The sequence below is a fragment of the Parathielavia appendiculata genome, assembly GCF_033297405.1.
Source record: "Parathielavia appendiculata strain CBS 731.68 unplaced genomic scaffold N657scaffold_32, whole genome shotgun sequence".
Taxonomy (NCBI): Eukaryota; Fungi; Ascomycota; class Sordariomycetes; order Sordariales; family Chaetomiaceae; genus Parathielavia; species Parathielavia appendiculata.
The window spans coordinates 80,547-98,837 of NW_026944251.1; the positions used below are offsets into that span (position 1 = coordinate 80,547).

At 55.5% G+C, this 18,291-nt stretch overlaps 2 protein-coding genes across 2 annotated transcripts; one reads left to right on the forward strand and one right to left on the reverse strand.

The window, feature by feature from the left end:
• Positions 1-893: 893 nt before the first annotated feature.
• Positions 894-16,072, forward strand: N657DRAFT_582453 (uncharacterized protein; the record flags this gene model as incomplete). Its single annotated transcript, XM_062789612.1, has 5 exons — positions 894-7,109; positions 7,170-7,243; positions 7,298-13,376; positions 13,596-15,875; positions 15,935-16,072. The coding sequence occupies 5 exons, from the start codon at positions 894-896 to the stop codon at positions 16,070-16,072; spliced, it is 14,787 nt and encodes a 4,928-aa protein (XP_062642832.1).
• N657DRAFT_320617 (uncharacterized protein) lies at positions 16,041-18,200 on the reverse strand. The gene is made up of 3 exons (XM_062786790.1): positions 17,701-18,200; positions 17,233-17,609; positions 16,041-17,172 (listed from the first exon to the last, which is right to left on the reverse strand). The coding sequence occupies exons 1-3, from the start codon at positions 18,103-18,105 to the stop codon at positions 16,176-16,178; spliced, it is 1,779 nt and encodes a 592-aa protein (XP_062642833.1). The 5' UTR covers positions 18,106-18,200; the 3' UTR covers positions 16,041-16,175.
• Between the last annotated feature and the right edge of the window lie 91 nt (positions 18,201-18,291).

Here is an 18,291-nt window from a genome sequence, read left to right on the forward strand (position 1 = left end):
ACCGCTGAATCCGAAGAGGGGTACCGGGCGTACATCCGGCAGTAGGGTTGAAGAGTGCGGCAGCACCCGCACGTCTCTGCCCCCGGGGCTCCATAGGGAAACACCAACTGGCCCGGTAACCTGGGAGCAATATCCCTTCGAGGTCCAACCTTGAGGGTTTCGCAACTCGCAGATGACGGACATGGGACCCAGCACAGCCAACCCCACTGGAAGTTCATCCTGACTCTTCCCTGGATCCGCAAGCTACCTGAGGTTAACTGGAGACCTCCGTTCCTGTTTAAATGCCGATCTCTCCCGGCTCGTTTTCAGCAAGGAACTGGAGGGTGGGGTGACCTGCCACCGGCCAGTCTTGAAACCTGTCGTGCGCTACAACCCAGAACCGGCAGCCCACGAAAGCCCACGGAAGACGCATCATCCCGCGCACCGCCAACTCGGCAACTCCATCCGTTGTACACCATATCTCACAGCCGGCCGTGCTTGAGCCACTGCCACTGATCCTGCACACCTCATTGCCAAGTTCGACACACAAGACAATACCACCCTTGGATCGGCCAATTATCCACTCCCAAAAACAAATCGCGCTTCTTCCAACTCGCTTCTCCCCTTTTATCTGACCAATCAGCGGTTGCCTATTTGAGTTTCGAAAGGCTCTATGCTCGATTCACAAGGAAAGCTGCAAGAGCCGGAGTATACTAAGGGACTTGTAACTGCACTGCCTGACATCCTGGCGGCTATCGAGCTAGGAAAGAGATTGGCCGTTTGATGCAAGTCGTCGAATGTCGGGGACGAGGTGCGTCTGGCTATTGAGGCTATCTCCGCGTTTAACTCTCAAAGTACAGTTACTGACATGGTGCGTCAGGTCCTACTGTCTTCTCACACGAGGCACATCCATCATGGCGTTGGCAAAGACAGAGTCGGATGACAGCTTGTCCATCGTCAACCACCCAGCATTACGGTTACCGGGACCCTGCTTGCTACACCTCCTGGTTCAAACAGATTCTCAGGATGGACAAGCCGCCGTTGATTTCCTGAAATCCGACGGCAGCCGGACATCAATTTCATACACAGAGCTTCACCATGCCGCCAATTCACTTGCTTCACGAATTTTGGCGCTGGCAGGACCGCCGAAGGATTCAAGGCCGTTCGTGGTACCTGTTCTCATACCCCAGAGTCCGAAACTGTACATCACACTTCTGGCCATTCTCAAGGCAGGCGGAGCGTTTTGCCCAATGAACTTGGACGTGTCCTCGGAGCGTGCCAATTTCATCTTGGAGGACGTCGGCGCACAAATCGTCGTCACCACGTCTGATCTGGCATCGAGGCTGCAGCAAGGCGGCCAATCAGTCTTGATCGTCGACGGCGAGGTGCCCCACGACGAGCCAGTGGCAGTTACACCACATCGCAGACAGCCTGCGCAGACCGACTTGGCATACGTGATGTACACGTCCGGTTCAACAGGCACACCCAAAGGCGTGGGCATCTCCCATGACGCGGCGACCCAGAGTCTACTGGCACACGACCGCCACATCCCACAGTTCTCACGGTTCCTCCAGTTCGCGGCCCCGACTTTCGATGTCTCCGTCTTTGAGATATTCTTCCCCTTATTCAGGGGCAAGACGCTGGTCAGCTGCACGCGCCCAACCATGCTCAACGATCTTCCGAGGGTCCTTCGGGAGATGGAGGTGGACGCGTGCGAGTTGACGCCCAGTGTTGCTGGCAGTCTACTCCGCAAACGGGAAGATGCTCCGGGGCTATGTCTTCTTCTGACCATTGGGGAGATGCTCACGCAGCCGGTGGTCGAAGAATTTGGTGGCAGCGAGACCCGGCCAAGCATGCTCTGGGGAATGTACGGGCCGACCGAGGCGGCAATCCACTGCACCTTGCAGCCCGCATTTACGCACGACTCGCCCATTGGCAACATTGGGGTTCCGCTCGACACAGTCTCAGCTTTCATACTGAATATTCCAGAAGAAGAAAAGGAAGACACGACGTCAGCATTGAAAGTTCTGCCTCGGGGGGAAGTCGGGGAGTTGGCGGTGGGCGGGCATCAACTCGCCGAAGGGTACCTGAACCGGCCCGAGCTCACGTTGACGGTCTTTGTCGATACTCCGTATGGCCGACTTTACCGAACCGGGGACAAGGCGAGGATGCGCGACGATGGCACGATCGAGTGCCTCGGCCGGATTGCTCATGGCCAGGTGAAGCTCAGGGGTCAGCGGATGGAACTCGGCGAGGTCGAACATGCTGCGCTGAGGACGCCGGGCTGCCATTCCGCAGTTGCTGCCGTTGTTGAATCGATGCTGGTCTTATTTTGCGCTGTGGATGCTGGGATAGCAGGCATGGAAGCGGCAATCATGCAGTCGTGCAGGCGATGGCTTCCCGGGTTCATGCTTCCTGGCGATATTGTCGTTATGCGGAGTTTTCCTCGCCTTGCATCAGGGAAGGTGGACCGGAAGGGAATGGTTGGGGACTATAAGGCACGAACGGCGGGAGCATTGCAGAGGGGGATATCTTACAGAGACGAGCTGCAGGAACAACTCTGCAATATCACAAGCAGGAGCCTAAAAATTCAAGTACGGCCAGACCAAGATTTGCTCAAGGCAGGTCTCGATTCCCTGAGCGCAATCAAGCTCGCCTCGGTGCTCCGGGAGGCCGGTTTCGATGTTGGTGCGGTTGATATCCTCGAAGTAAGGACGATCTCTGCTCTGCATTGCCGGCTCCAGTCAGTCTGCCAGACTCGACCCTCAGAGAAATTGTCCGAAGCGTCTCCTCTGAATCTGGACGTCTCGATAATCATGGCCAGCCATCCAGCGCTTTCGAGACTTGGCCGATCCATAGAGGCTGTTGTTCCCTCCACGCCACTCCAGGCATCGATGCTTGCTGAGACCATGGCGGATCATCGAGCCTACTGCAACTGGATTGAGCTCAGTGTCCCCAGTACTTATTCTGAGTCGACAATCCGGTCTTGGTTTCTGCAACTGGCGCAGGCGAACGAGGTCTTGCGAACTGGTTTCATCCACCACGGGGGGCAATTCATGCAAGTCGTCTTCGACACCTTCGACGAGTCAAACCTTTCGATAACGGACTCCATCATCAGGGACTTCTCACTGAGTGATGATACAGACTATGTTCGTCCGTTTCGGGTTCAGATCAAGGCTCCTTCATCACAGAACGGTGACGCGACGGTTGTACTGCAGCTGCACCACGCAGTGTATGACGGCTGGTCTCTGGACCTCATGCTCTCAGACCTCGCAGCGCTGACGCGGGGACAGCGGCTGAATCCCAGACCTCAGTTCAGCCTGGTTCGGGCATACTATCAATCAGCAGCCTTTATGAGGGCTTGTGATGAAGCGCGGGAGTTCTGGGCTGATAACCTTCTCGGCTTTCAACCCCCAGCACTCCCCATCCTCACTTCCGAGATCATCGAGTCGTCCAAGGTTCTGACCACGACCACGTCCGTTCACTGCTTCCCAGAGGACCTCAGATTGGTTCTTCAACGCATCGATTGCGGCCCGCAAACGATCTTCCAAGCAGCGCTAGCATGGTTTTGGAGCGCAATGGTAGGTAGCGGGGATGTCGTCGTAGGCTCCATACAATCTGGAAGAACGGTGCCCGTCGCGAAGATCGAAGATATCGTTGGACCATGCATCGCCTCGGTACCTATCAGGACCAACTTGTGTCAGGTGCGGACGATACGAGACCTGCTTGTCAGCGTACACGCGGGAAACAGGGCTACTCTTTCACACAGTGTCTTGCCCCTTTCTGAGATTAAGCGGGCAGCCGGCATCCGCTCAGGGCAGTCGATCTACGATATCTTGTTCATCTACCAGGAGTCACTTCACAGCAAGGACCAAAGTTTGAACAGTTTCAGACAAGTTGCCCACCAAGACTTCCTGGAGACAAAACTGCTGGTCGAGGTCGAGTCGATGGAGAATTGCTTTGACTGCCGTTTCACCTATCACTCGAATACGTTCCCGGAGGCTCAGGTTCGTATCATGGCGGACTCCATCAGAGCGCTGATTTCTCATATGCTCAAACACTTGGACTCGGAGCTCCCTTCCATAAGTCAGGCTTTGCCGCAGGAACTGCTCTCCGTATTCAATCCCACTCCCACGACATTTGTAGGAGTCCCAGATTTGGCATATGCTGTCGAGCAGATGGCTGCCGGTTCTCCTGACAAAGATGCGGTGTGCTTTGCAGACCACATTTCGGATGGCGTTCTTACAGCAACAACCATTACCTTTGCGGAACTCAACAACACTGCCAGCCGAATCGCTTGGTACCTCAGCCAGCAGGGTGTTCGAGACGGGGGAGTGATCGCCATCGTCATGGAGAAGTCGATCCGACTCTACGCAGGCATTCTCGCGATTTTGAAAACAGGGTGCGCTTACTTACCCCTCCAACCCAGCACCCCTACGGCCCGCATCAATACTATTGTTGAGCAGGCCGGCGTTACATTATCTCTGGTCGATACTCGCACTCAGAAGAAGCTACAGCAGGACGTGTCATGCACATGCAACATCGTCGACCTCCAGACTCTAGACCTCCAGTCGGCCGGTACGTTGACCACCCGTCCCACGCCAGATCCCGACCGACTGGCATACATCATTTATACGTCTGGGAGCACCGGCGTTCCTAAGGGCGTCTGCCTGACACAGCTCAACATCATGAGCAATCTGGAGGTGCTCTCAAAGATCTATCCAGTGAAAGAGGACGCAAGACTCCTGCAGTCCTGCTCTCAAGCATTCGACGTCTCCGTCTTTGAGATTTTTTTTGCCTGGACCCAGGGCATGTGCCTCTGCTCTGCCACCAACGACACCCTCTTTGAGGATCTGGAAAGGTCGATCCGCAAACTCAACGTCACCCACCTCAGCATGACCCCCACAGTAGCATCGCTGGTTGATCCAGAAAAGGTGTCCCGGGTCGAGTTCCTCGTCACGGCTGGCGAGGCCATGACGGAGGTTGTTTCTCGCAAATGGGGCGACAAGCTCTACCAGGGCTATGGGCCGTCAGAGACGACAAATATCTGCAGCGTCAAGAAGATGGGGCCGAATCAGGTGATTCAGCATCTTGGATGGTCGTTTGAGAACACTTCGACGCTCGTTCTAGCAAGGGACGGCATGGGGGTGGTGCCATTTGGCTGCCTTGGAGAGTTTTGTTTCGGTGGCGACCAAGTTGCTCAGGGGTATCTCGGCATGGAGGACTTGACGGCGGCCAAGTTCATCAACCACCCCAGGTTTGGTCGAATGTACAGATCGGGCGACCTGGGTCGTATGCTGCCGGACGGATCAATGGTCATTGTCGGCCGCGCGGACGACCAGATCAAGATCCGAGGTCAGCGGGTGGAACTTAACGAGATCAACGAGGCCATTCGGCAGTCAGCCGATGTGACTGACTGCGTCACTCTCTATCTGCGCGCCGACCAGACGTTTGGCCGGGACCAGCTCATAGCATATCTCGTTCCGAAACAACATGAAGGCACACAGTTTGAAGTGCTGAAGGTCGGCGAAGACATCGTCAAAGAGATTCGGTCATTGTACCGAGCCCTCGAGTCCCGACTTGCCTCTTACATGTTGCCTTCCGCCATCGTCCCCATCTCGGTTCTGCCTACCACCGCCTCGGGAAAGCTGGATTGGACAAGGCTCAGGCAGACCTTCCAAGACCTCGGGAGCGACTACTTGGAACTCGTCAGCCATGGAACTGACAGGGAGCTGGACGTAGACCAGGGAGAATGGTCGGATGTCGAAATCCAGGTTGCCGAGGGTATTCACAATGCCTTGAACGTCAGCAGAGACAAAATTCGGAAATGGACGCCCTTGACCTCGCTGGGACTGGACTCGATCTCCGCGATTCAAGTATCGAGATACTTGCAGAAGCAGCTCCATGCACGGCTCCCGGTATCACTCATTCTGCAGAACCCAAGCGTTGCCAGACTCGCAAAGGCGCTGCCCCAGATACATGTCTCTAATGTACAGCAAGACGAGGCAGCTCAGTTTCTGCCAAGACACATTGCTGAAAAGGTCAGCCAACGCTTAGTCCAAGGTGGGAAGCAAACATCGAAGATCCTGCCTTGCACCCCTCTTCAGGAGGCGATGCTTGCGACCTCAGATGGCAAGGCACAATATCTCAACCGCATGCTGTTCCGGCTCAATGGGCACGTGTCTCGTTTAAGAGACTCTTGGAAGGCTATGGTTATCCGGCACGACATACTGCGAACCTGCTTTGTGTCAACATACGACGGGAGCTGGCCCATGGTGCAAGCTGTCCTTGATCAGTGGCAAGCCCCTTGGCACCAATTCAACGCGTCTCAGGTTGGCCTCGAGGAGTGCATTTCGCAACATGCTCAAGCGGTGCCATACGCCATCGACTCGTTGGAACCCGCGGTATCTTTTGCAACAATCAGGCAAGGCGACGATGTTCTCCTGTCATTCATCTGCCATCATGCCTTGTATGACGGGATGGCCATGGAGAAGCTCCTCTTCGAAGTCGAGCAGCATTTCTATGGCTTGTCCCTTCCACAGGTTCCTGCTTACGAGCGCTTCCTTCGGAAAGCCTTGACGTTGCCGGCCTCGACTAACAGCTTCTGGCTGACGCACCTGGACGGTTATCAGCGGAAACTGACAGCGCATCTGACCTCGAAACTGGCTAACACAGAGTCTCGCTCAGCAGCTGAGCTAGACATCCCCTTGTTGGAGATTCAAACACGAATCAAAGCGTTGGGAGTGTCACTTCTGGCACTCACCCAGTCGGCCTGGGCACGTACCCTTGGATGCCTGTTCCGCACCAACGACATCTGCTTTGGGAACGTTGTGAACGGCCGGTCTCTTCCCGTCGAAGGTATCAACGAGCTGGTGGCGCCGTGCTTCAACACGATTCCAATCCGAATGAACCTGTCCCGCAGGCAACGCAACCTCGACCTCATGAAGGCGTTCCAGGCCAGCAACGCTAAGCTCATGGAGTACCAGTTCACGCCTCTTCGCCGTATCCAGTCTTTGCTTTCTCAGCATAGCACTCGGCGTTTGTTCGATACCCTTTTTCTCTTGCAGCAGTCGCCTCGAGTTGTTGATCAGTCGCTTTGGGCTTTGGAGAGGGATGACGGAGAGATGGATGTAAGTTGGGCGGGATTTCACTACGAGCATGTTTTGGGACGAAGGCTAACGAAAATGCAGGTCCCCCTTGTCTGTGAAGTGATACCAGATGGTAATGTTGACCGTCTTTTCGTTAAAATGCATAGCATAGAGGGGTCAGTGGTACTGAAATACTTCGCGTCCCGTTCTTTACTAATCCCCACCCGCAGTCAGCCGCTCCGCCACGGGATTGTTGAGCTGGTTCTCGATCTGTTTTCTCACGCCTTGAATAACTGTCTTCAATTTCCCGGGTCTCATTCGGCTCTCGACGCCATGCCTCGCGAGCTAGCAGAGAGGCTGTCCCGAGTCGAGTACCAACCCCCGCAACTCAAACATGACACCACCCAGCAAGGGGCCACGACTGAAGAATGGACACCTATGGAAAGGTCAATTCGGTCGGTGCTGGCCAAACTTTCTTCTACCATTTCGGAGCGTATTGGCCGCAGCACGACCATATACCAGCTTGGCTTCGACAGCATCAGTGCGGTCCAAATCGCCTCGATGCTCCGAAAGCTTGGTCACCGAATCGTTGCTAGCGACGTGATTGAGCACCCAACATGCGAAAGCCTTGGTCGACATCTGGAGACGCGCGCTTCAGATTCAGGCGTTACTCCAGGATATGACCTCGGCCCCTTTCAATCGCACGTTCAGCCGCAGATTTCGGCCCAGGGGATTTCGTTGGAGCTCGTTGAGGCAGTCCTTCCGTGCACGCCCCTTCAGTCCTCCATGATGGCACAGTTCATCAGATCAGGGGGACGAGACTACTTCAACTTCATTGACTTTGAACTGGCAGATGCCATTGACCACGCCAAGCTCGCTGATGCCTGGCAAGCCATCACCCTCATCCATCCTCTTCTCCGGACTGGAATTGTTCCTGTTGAGCACGAGGATTCGGCATTTGCCATGGTCCAATACCGCGCGAACAGGTTCGTCCCTGCGTTGGCAATCCTCTCTGGGGAGCAAGCTGAGTCCTTCGACCTCGAAACTTGGCGGGTTGCCGCTGCTCAAGCTGCGAGTGAAGCCCCTTATTCGCAGTTCTGGAAAGTGGCCATTACGGAGTCCGCGCAGAGCGCGACGATGCACCTCGCAATCCACCACGCGCTGTATGACGCATACTCTCTCCAACTTGTTCTCGATGACCTGTCCAAGATGGCCATGGGCGGCGTGCTTTCCCCCAGAGCTGCTACTCAAGAAGCCGTTGCGGACATTCTTGGTCAAGTTTCTTCTGCAGCCGAGAGCTCAGCGGGTTTTTGGAGGAGCCTAGCTGACAGGGTGGTCGTCAATGGGTTCCCAGTGATGACGCCGCTAAGACAGACGAGCCGGCATATCCTAACGGAATCAGCAATGAGCGCTGCTGCCTTGACCGCATTGGAGGAGGCGGCATCAGGGTCAGGCCACACTGTGCAAGTCATTCTTCAGGCGGCTTGGACTCGGGTGCTCTCGGCCTATCTTGGCGAACAGTCTGTTGTCTTTGGCGTCGTTCTCTCTGGGAGGAACACGGAAGCCTCGCGCAACGCCAGCTTTCCCTGCATCTCGACACTACCGGTGATAGCCACCAACATGGCGTCAAACCGAGCCCTGTTGGACCAGATGCTGCAGTACAACACCGAACTCTACAAGCATCAGCACCAGCCCCTCACCCGCATCCAGCAGTGGCTGGGATGTCCCGATTCAAGACTGTTCGATACGCTCCTAGTCTACCAGAAACTTGACCGCGAGACGTTGGAGCGAAGACCTTGGCGAATTGTGAACGAAAGGGCCAGTGTCGACTACCCAGTGTCAATCGAGGTGGAGCCCCAGGCTGGAGATCAGCTCGGGTACCGCATTACGTTCTTCAGTGACGTCCTTAGCAAGGAGCAGGCACATCTCCTTCTGAAGCAATTCGACGCAACGGTCCGGCAGCTCGCGCATAACTCGAATGGGCAAGAAGCGGATCTTTTTAGCTCAACGCCCGAACTCTTCTCCATTCTCCCGCCAGAGCTGCCCGAGATCCCAACGACGGTGAAGTTTCTTCATCAGTTTGCGGGACTCCAGGCTTTGAGAGTTCCCGACAACACGGCGCTTTACTTTGTGGAGAAATTTAACCACAACGAGCCGGTTGGGCGCAAATGGACCTACAAAGAGCTCAACGAGAATGGTAACCGAGTCGCGCAGATGTTGCTACCCCACGCCAAACCCGGGGATATCGTGGCTGTCTATCTCGACAAGTGCCCTGAGGCCTACTTCTCCATCCTGGGTATCCTCAAGGCTGGATGTGCTTTTCTGGCACTCGACCCGGGAGCGCCACGGTCGAGGAATGAATTCATCCTTCAGGATTCTGGCGCCTCGGTCTTGATAACCTCGAGGCAGAGGAAGGACAGCAAGGAGCTCACCGTTGCCGCGCCTGTCCTTGGCATTGATGAAGAGTCTCTGCCTACGATGTCAGCCGATCCCCCTATTCTCAGCAGAGAAATTAAGCCCAATGACGTCTGCTACTGTCTTTACACATCGGGGACAACCGGAACACCAAAAGGCTGCGAGATAACCCATGACAACGCGGTCCAGTGCATGCTCGCCTTCCAACACATCTTCAAGGGCCACTGGCAGGACGACTCGAGATGGCTGCAGTTCGCCTCGCTGCACTTCGACGTTTCGGTCCTGGAGCAGTACTGGAGTTGGTCTGTGGGCATAACCCTCGTTGCGGCGCCGCGCGACGTCATATTGGAAGACCTCGCTGGTACCATCTCCCGCCTCGAGATTACCCACATCGATCTCACTCCAAGTTTGGCGCGGATGCTCCATCCAGACGAGGTGCCGACCCTCTGCAGAGGCGTTTTCATCACGGGAGGAGAGACGCTGAAACAGGAGATCCTTGACGTCTGGGGTTCCAAGGAGGTCATCTACAATTTCTACGGCCCTACCGAGGCCACCATTGGTGTGACCGTCTTTCCCCGGGTGCCAGCCACGGGCCGGGCGTCCAACATTGGCCGGCAATTCGTCAATGTTGGTTCCTACGTGCTCAAACCCGGCACTGAGCAGCCTGTGCTCCGAGGAGGGGTGGGTGATCTATGTGTCTCGGGGCGGCTGGTCGGCAAAGGCTATCTCAAGCGTGACGACCTCACATCGGAAAAGTTTCCCATTTTGCAACACTTCCAGGATCGGGTCTACCGGACGGGTGATCTCGTTCGTGTCCTCCACGACGGGTGCTTCGACTTCCTTGGAAGAGCCGACGACCAAGTCAAACTCCGCGGCCAGCGTCTCGAGATCGGAGAGATCAATCACTGCATCCGAAAAGGGGTCGATGAGATCAGAGACGTTGCTACTATGGTGGTTCGGCATGAGGTGCAGCAGAAGGATCTACTCGTCTCCTTTGTCGTGTCTGACGACGATAGCAAACAGGGGAAGCCTGGTAGGCAACTTGAGGTCATCAAGAGTTTCGAGGCAGCGGAATTGTGTCGACGGGCTCGAGACGCCTGCCGGTCCAAGTTGCCCGGCTACATGGTCCCAACCTACGTTCTGCAGCTGCCGTTCATCCCGCTCTCGGCAAACAACAAGGCTGAGATCAAGGAACTTCGCAAGCTTTTCGCGTCTCTTGGGCAGGACAAACTCATGACACTTTCTTCCTCCACACATAAGACCCGTGGGAGACTCAGCACGGTTGAGGCGAAGGTTGCAAAGGCTCTTGGCACGATGCAAGGGATCGGCATGAACTCCATTACCCCTGAATCCAGCATCTTCGAGCTGGGCATCGACTCCATCTCGGTTCTTCGGTTTTCTCGGGCCCTGAAGAAGGACGGATTTCCGCACGCCAGCCCGTCCTTGATTCTGCAACATCCCCTGATTGGAGACTTGGCTGACGCCTTGGAGCTACACAAACCGATTTCCAACCATGATTCTGTCGCGGCAGCAAGGCAGCTGGTTCAAGCTTGTGCGCACAAGCTTAGACCACTCGTCTGCCGAGAGCTGGGAGTCATGCCTGACCAGATCGAGTATATCGCGCCGTGCTCGCCCCTGCAGCAAGGCATGATCTCAAGGTCGGCGACGGAGAGCGCCTATCTCAATACCTTCCGATTCTCTCTTTCGCCGGACGTCTCAACTGAAGGCTTGCACAGTGCGTTGCAGAGATGTGTGAAAGCTCTACCCATCCTCAGGACGAAGTTCGTCGGCACGACCGACGGGTTCGTCCAGGTGGTCATCAGAGGAGCTCCTCTTCCCTGGAGAGAGATTTCACTCGAGGCAGAAACGGCCATTGGTGACGGGATCCGAAAGACACGGGATGCCTGGATCGCACGCAACAAAGAATGCCTTCCTCAGCCGCTGGAATGCGTCCTCATTACCAGTGGAGGCGCTCGCTTGCTTGTCCTTCACATCTTCCACGGTCTCTACGATGCAAATAGCTTCAAGCTCATTCTAGACCGGGTGGTCACGGAGTATTTCCATCCGAGTGGTGAAGAATGTCAAGAGGCCGACCTTGCCCCTGGGCCGTCCTTCCTCGACGCATTGTGCTACGGGCCTTTGCAAGACTTCAGCAGCAGCAAGTCATTCTGGATGAAGCACCTTGAGGGCGCAAGGCCTATCTCATCCCATCGCCCAAGCTCTATGGTTGTTACGATCCAGCGCGAGGTCCGATTTAAGCCTCTCGAGGCTGCGAGAACAAGCCTTCGAGTCACGCACCAAGCGTTGGTGCAAGCAGCCTGGGTGAGCGTCTTGGCGAGCAACTTTGTGTCCGATCCAACAATTGGCATTGTCGTTTCTGGGCGCAATATTGAGCTAGACGGTGCTGAGGGTGTTGTTGGACCGCTGTTAAACACTCTCCCTTTCCATGCACACATCACAACGAAGGGCGAACTTACTTGGTCATCGCTTGTTCGACAATGCCACGACTTCAACATCGCGGTCCTCCCGTTCCAGCATGTTCCGCTACGCGACATCCAAAAATGGTGCTCCGGAGGCAAGCCGTTGTTCGACACTCTGTTCTCTTTTCAGCGGGAGGAGGGAACAGTCATCGAACATCACGCCTTGTGGACTGTGATCGACTCGGAACCCAATGCCGACTATCCGCGGGCTCTTGAAGCAACTCTGTGCGTTGACGGCCGTCTACGCCTGCTCCTTACTGTTCAGCAAAGTGTTCTCGATTCTCCCGACAGCTTGACCAGAATGATGGACGGGCTTGAACAAAAGTTGGCCGCCATTGCAAATAATCTTGATGGTCTCGTCTCTCTTAAGGCGACTATGCCGGCTGACGGGCTGGAAGCTGGCCCGGCTTCAGATGGACACCCAACAAGCACGGTCACAAACGGGCACTCGGATCAAGACTCTAGATTTACCTGGACTGACGCCGCCGTCACGATACGCAATGAGATCGCCGCCCTTGCCGACGTCCACCCTGGGTCAGTGGACGAAAGAACACCTCTCTTTGGCCTGGGACTCGACAGCATCGACGTCATCAAGCTGTCTGCGAGGTTGAAGAGGCAGGGACTTGGCATCAAGACCAGCGAGTTGATCAAAGCCCAGACAATCCAGGCCATCGTGCAGCAACTTCAGACCTGTTCTCTGAGCGGGACCAAGGATGCTTCCAGAGCGCGGAAGATCTCGGAGGTTACGTCTGTATTGCGGCAGCATCTCGGTGGCGAGCTTGTTGAGGGCGAGGTGGTGCTTCCGACAACCCCTCTTCAGGAGTCGATGGTCGCGGAAATGATTGCGTCGGACTTCCGGTTCTACTTTAACCACGACATCTTGGAGTTTGCACCGCCCACCAACGTGAATAAGCTCAAAGACGCGTGGAGGACCGTTATTGCAGGGTCGCCTATTCTACGAACCAAGTTCCTCCCTGTCGAGACCCAATCTCTGAAGACCTCGTCCTGCCAAGTCATTGGACAGGGTACTTCTGTTTACATGGCCGATGTCTCCTTGGACACCACCGACGAGCTGGCAAAGGTCTGCGAGTCGGCTACTGTCCGAGCCCGGGAGGGAGCAGGGCGGTCAAATCTCCTTCAACTGGCCTTTGTCAGCGTGGAAAGCCAGCGGTTCTTGGTGCTATCCCTCGCTCATGCGCTGTACGATGGATGGTCCCTCAGCCTCATCCATCGGAATGTGCAAGCTGCCTACGAGGGCAGATATCAGGCTCAGACCCTCGAGTCTTATATCAGTCAAGTTCAGGGCATTGTTATCGCCGAGAACGATGATGCTTCGGCATTTTGGGCTGGGTTCCTACAGGGCGCCACTCCAACTATCATTCAGGAGATGGAGACTGTTAGGGGGTCTGTTCCCGTCGCTCCAAGCAGTCCTGTTTCTGGAGTACCCAGCAGCCCCGTCCCAGACTTTCCCAACTCTAAACTTCCGGATGATTCTAGCTTCCCTGTGGATGAGCTGCCTGGCGATGCGGCACCAACTGCAGCAAGCGATCCCTCATCACAAACCGAGTCTGGCATTGTCACGCCGTCGTCCTCTGAAGTCCCGGTTGGCGTCGAGGAGTACTTGAGCCAAGAGAATGTGGTCTACAGGGGTGAAATCACCTCAACACTCCCATTGTCCGAGATCACGGCGTTCTGCAAGGCTCAGGCAATCACAGTGCAGACGCTGGGCCAATCCTGCTGGGCTGTCATGCTGGCGGCCAAGACGGGGTCTCTGGATGTCACGTTCGGCGTGGTACTCTCCTGCCGCGACTCCGAGGTCCTGGAAGAGCTGGTCTTCCCAACGATGAACACAGTCGCTGTGCGAAGCGTCCTGCACGGTACCATTTCCTCCTGGCTGCGGTATATGCAGGATAACATGAGCAGTATCGTCGCTCACCAACATTTCCCTCTGCGGGAGGCCCAGAAGTTGGCGAAGTGCAATGGGCTGCTCTTCAACACGCTGTTTCTCCAGCAACGACGCCCGCCATTGCATCATCAGCAAGGGAGTGAGGTTTTGATGCGGTCAGTTGGCGGGGAGGCAGCGGTGGAATACCCGGTGTGCGTGGAGATGGAGATGACGGAGAAAGCTCTCGTCTGGAGGATTGCTTGTGACGGGGCTTATGCCTCGCAGGTGGAGACATCCCGCATGCTTCGAGATCTGGACCAGGTTCTCGGATATGTCGTCCGCTCGCCAGAGGCGCAGGCTGTTGCGTTCTTTGGACAGGAGATCTCTGTTTGCGGGCTCGATCCCGTACTTCCCAAGACGGCGAAGAATACAGCGACAGCACACCTAAACGGATCAGTCGGGACCGAGAACGAGGCTTGGTCTCCTGAAGAAGAGATCATCAGGGATGTGTTGTCACAGGTATCAGGGGTTCCTGCTGCGACCATCCTGAAGAGCAACACCATCTATCACCTGGGTCTGGACTCAATAAGCGCCATCAAGGCAGGCTCAGTCCTTCGGAAGAGAGGAATTTCAATAGGGTTCCGAGACATGCTCAAGGGGGGGTCGATAACCGAGATGGCCCAGCTTGTCCGGAAGACTCAACCATCACCTGCCAATCCATCTCAAGTCAACCACAACACTGGCTCCACGAACGGATTTGCACTTCCCGCAGATGTTGACCTTACTTCCATCCTCAGCAGTATCGGGCTTGACGAATCCAAGGTCGAAGACGTCCTCCCAGCATCGGCCATGCAGGTGCACATGCTCTCGGTCTGGCAGAACACCGGGGGCCAAGTGTTCTACCCCTGCTTTACGTACGCCCTGTCCGGACAAGTTGACATCAGCACCATCGCAGCCGCGTGGCGAGCGCTGGCGGCCGAGATTCCCATTTTGAGAACCGTGTTTGTTTCGACGAACTCGCAATCAACGCCAATTCTCCAGGTAGTGCTTCACTCTACAGCCGTCGACCAGACGACGATGGCCTCGCCTGAGGGCAACACATGGGTCAGTCGGACGACAGACGAGCTGTCACAACCCTACAACTGCCTGCATACGCAGAAAAACGGCGATAGATGGATTCTGCGACTCAAGATACATCACGCCTTATACGACGCTGTCAGTCTGCCGGCCATCATGGAACGGTTTGCTGCACTCTGCTCCAACAACAGCAGCCCAGGTCCGGGCAGTCAGCAATTCAACTGGCGTGGTGTTCTCGCCCCCACCTCGACCGAGGAAAGCCGGTCTGAACGGAAGAGGTTCTGGACAGAGTACCTCTCTGGCATCGACCCAGCCTCAACACTATGCTTCCCCCAGCAAACCAAGCAGGACCGCCACTCCCGTGTCAACCTCATCAAACCGGCCGCTCTGACGGGCATATCCGCCATTACGAAGCAGTGCAAATCCAAGGGTATCAGCCTCCAAGCCCTCTTCTTCGCAGCGTACGCACACTTCCTCGCTTCCGCGGCTGTCACGAATGGCAAAGAAAAACCTCGGCGCGTGGTCTTTGGCATCTACCTCGCCAACCGAGCCGGGGACACCAACACCAATCTTGGCGGGACAAGTTACCCCTCTCTCCGCCTCGTGCCGCTGCGCGTTGTGTTGAAGGAAGATGCGAGCTTGTTTGAGATCGCGGCAGAAATACAGAGGGATATACATGCCATTTCGGCGCCGGGGTTTGTGGAGGTTGGGTTGTGGGAGCTTAGGGAGTGGACGGAGGTTGTTGTGGATTCGTTTGTCAACTTCTTGGGTGCCAACCTGCATTCGCCGGTTGTTGTTATTGGAGATGGTGAGGAGGAGGGGGTGCGGTTGGAGGTGGTTGAGGGGCCGGTGCTGGATTTGAGTCGGGGTGCGTCTGTCGAAATCGATGATGGGTTCGGAAGGGGAGTGGGGAAAGAGATCGCCGGGAATCCGGTGAGGGATGTGTTTATGGTGAGTGACCCTCTGTGGTGGCCTTCCTGAAGTTCAATCCCGTACTGAAGATCTGGCAGGATGCTATTGACGTGGAGGTTTCGGTGCGTGGAGATGACATGACAATTGGCGTCTTCGGGCCAGGAGAGAGGCTGGGAGGTACTGGAGCGGCCAGGGTGATTGAGGGCGTTGTTGAGGGTTTGAGGGGAGTGGTTTAACCTGCAGTGCTTGTTTTCGGCGTTGATTTATTTCGTGTCTTGATTTGCTTTCTTTTGCATTGAGAATCTAGCATCAGAGATGAGAAAGTTGCTTGCTATCCTGTTATGAACATACCCCTGAAGCCCCTGAGCCCTCGAGCAGCCCCACCATTTGCTCCAGTTCATAGACAACATTCTCGTAGATAGCCCCTTGCAGCTGCGGCTTGTTGAGGTCTGCTCCAAATCCAAAGTCACAATACAGACACCTGGTGGTCAACTCGTCATATCGAGGCCCCAACCGTGACGGTTTTGACGCTGCCTTGCGCACGGCGATTATGTCTTCCGTGTCCAGACACTCCCACCGCCCGATCTGCAGCAGAGCCACGCCGAGACTGTGCAAGGTAACATTCCGGATACCGCAGAGCATTTCTGCTTGGTCGTCCAGGGGTGCTGTGGGAACTTGTGTCAGGACCCCTTGCATCGCCAGATGGTCAGTCCTGGAAACCAGTTTGGCGTCGATATGGAGCGTTGCGAGGGAGGTGGAAAGTTCTTCGTCGATTTCGAAGTACGATAGATCGGAAAGGCACCAGTTCCGGCGCCACCAGGGGGTGGAATGGTACTGGAGGACTGATCGTGCGAGGCGGAGAGCCAGTCTCAGTTGTTCATGGATTGAAATGCTGGTTTCTCTTGCTGGTTGTATGATGGAAGCAAGACTTGCCGGGGGGCAGGGACGGGTTTGAATGGCGGTGCTCTCCTTGTCTTGGGCTGCCATGAGTCGGTGTGTGAGGTTGTCGGTTGAAACCAGGTATCCAACACAGCCCTCCTGTCGAGATTGGTAGAGTGTTTTTGCGCACTCGAATACGTGCTGGCAAACGTCCTTGGCCTGGCAGAGGTTGCGGGCTAAGGGTAGAGCCTGGTCTCGTCTTTGGCAGTCTGTCTCGGAGCTTTGGCAGAGCCTGGCCGAAGACTCGCTTGGGGAATCAGCAAACCTGACCCGGCGAGTCTTGGCTGGTGGTTCTCCGGCGTCAAATGAAGAGCGACTTGAGGACGCTACCGGCGGTGGGAGACCCAAGTCAACCCAGGACAGTTCCTCAGAACGTATGCGGAGAAAGAGCAAGCTGCTAGAGGACGATGAGTTCCGGGAAGCCGGGACGGACCTACAGATGTGGGTATGAACTTACTGCTGTCTTAGGTCTCCAGATATCGCTTCGTACTCCAGGATCGTTCTGAAGTTGACACAGCTGTTGGAGGCATCACTCTCCAAGAACAGCTTGGCTGTGTGAGTGGAATGAAGGCCATTAGAATTGAGACAAGACCAGCTTCTCGTGAGAGATTCCAGAAACGATGCCGAGTGTCGGGCTACTAGACTGTACGTCCGGGGCATGGCCTTTCGCTGTTTTGAACAGGGTACTCGAGGTGCCTGGAGCTCCTTTGCTGTCTTTCTGAGTCTTCTGAACTCATTGACCGAGTCTGTAAGTGACTCGATCCCGTTCTCGAGGGCTGAATGTTTCACTGCTATTCCAACGGCTTTGCGGGCTCGTCGAACAGTGACAGCGGCCTGTATGGCGAAATGTGAGCAAGCGCCAGGTTTAGGGTCGAGCTGCTCATTATGCCACAATTTCTGAGGGAAGCCGGGAAGTAGTACTGACCTTGCCACGGTCGGAAGACTCGTCGGTCGAGTCCTCAAGATTGCTGAGTTCTTTATCGAAGTTCGCGATTTGGTCACGAATTTCTTCTGTCACCTGCTTGACTTCGGGGTATTTCTTGTCAAGAAAGGCTCGTATCTGACACTCTAGGGCTGGTCTTGTCCACTGAGAATGGCTGTAGTCCTGGACCATGTCGGCAGCCATATCGCGGTCAACTCCGGCGTCTTGGAGGAGCAACTGGGACTCATCCCGAAATATGGACACCTGTGTCTTGAATCTCTTTCTAAATCGAGAGATCTCTCCCTTGTGGTGTTTTATTTGCTTGACCTTGGATTTGGTGTGTTTTGCGCCTTTCAAGGCCGCAATGGCCAGCGGAGCTATCCCAAGGCTAAGCGAAATCGGATCCATCGTTGATGATCGACCGGAATGTTGTGAGATAGAGACAGATTTTCGAGAACCTTGTCCATCCGAGTTCGCGGTCAAGGGAGCCTTGCGACTGAAGGCAAACTGAAAGGCGGCATTGCCCATGGGCCAGGTGGATGCTCGATGCTGTGTAACCCCAGCAATTCTGCCGTAGCCGCCAGCCCCTGTCGT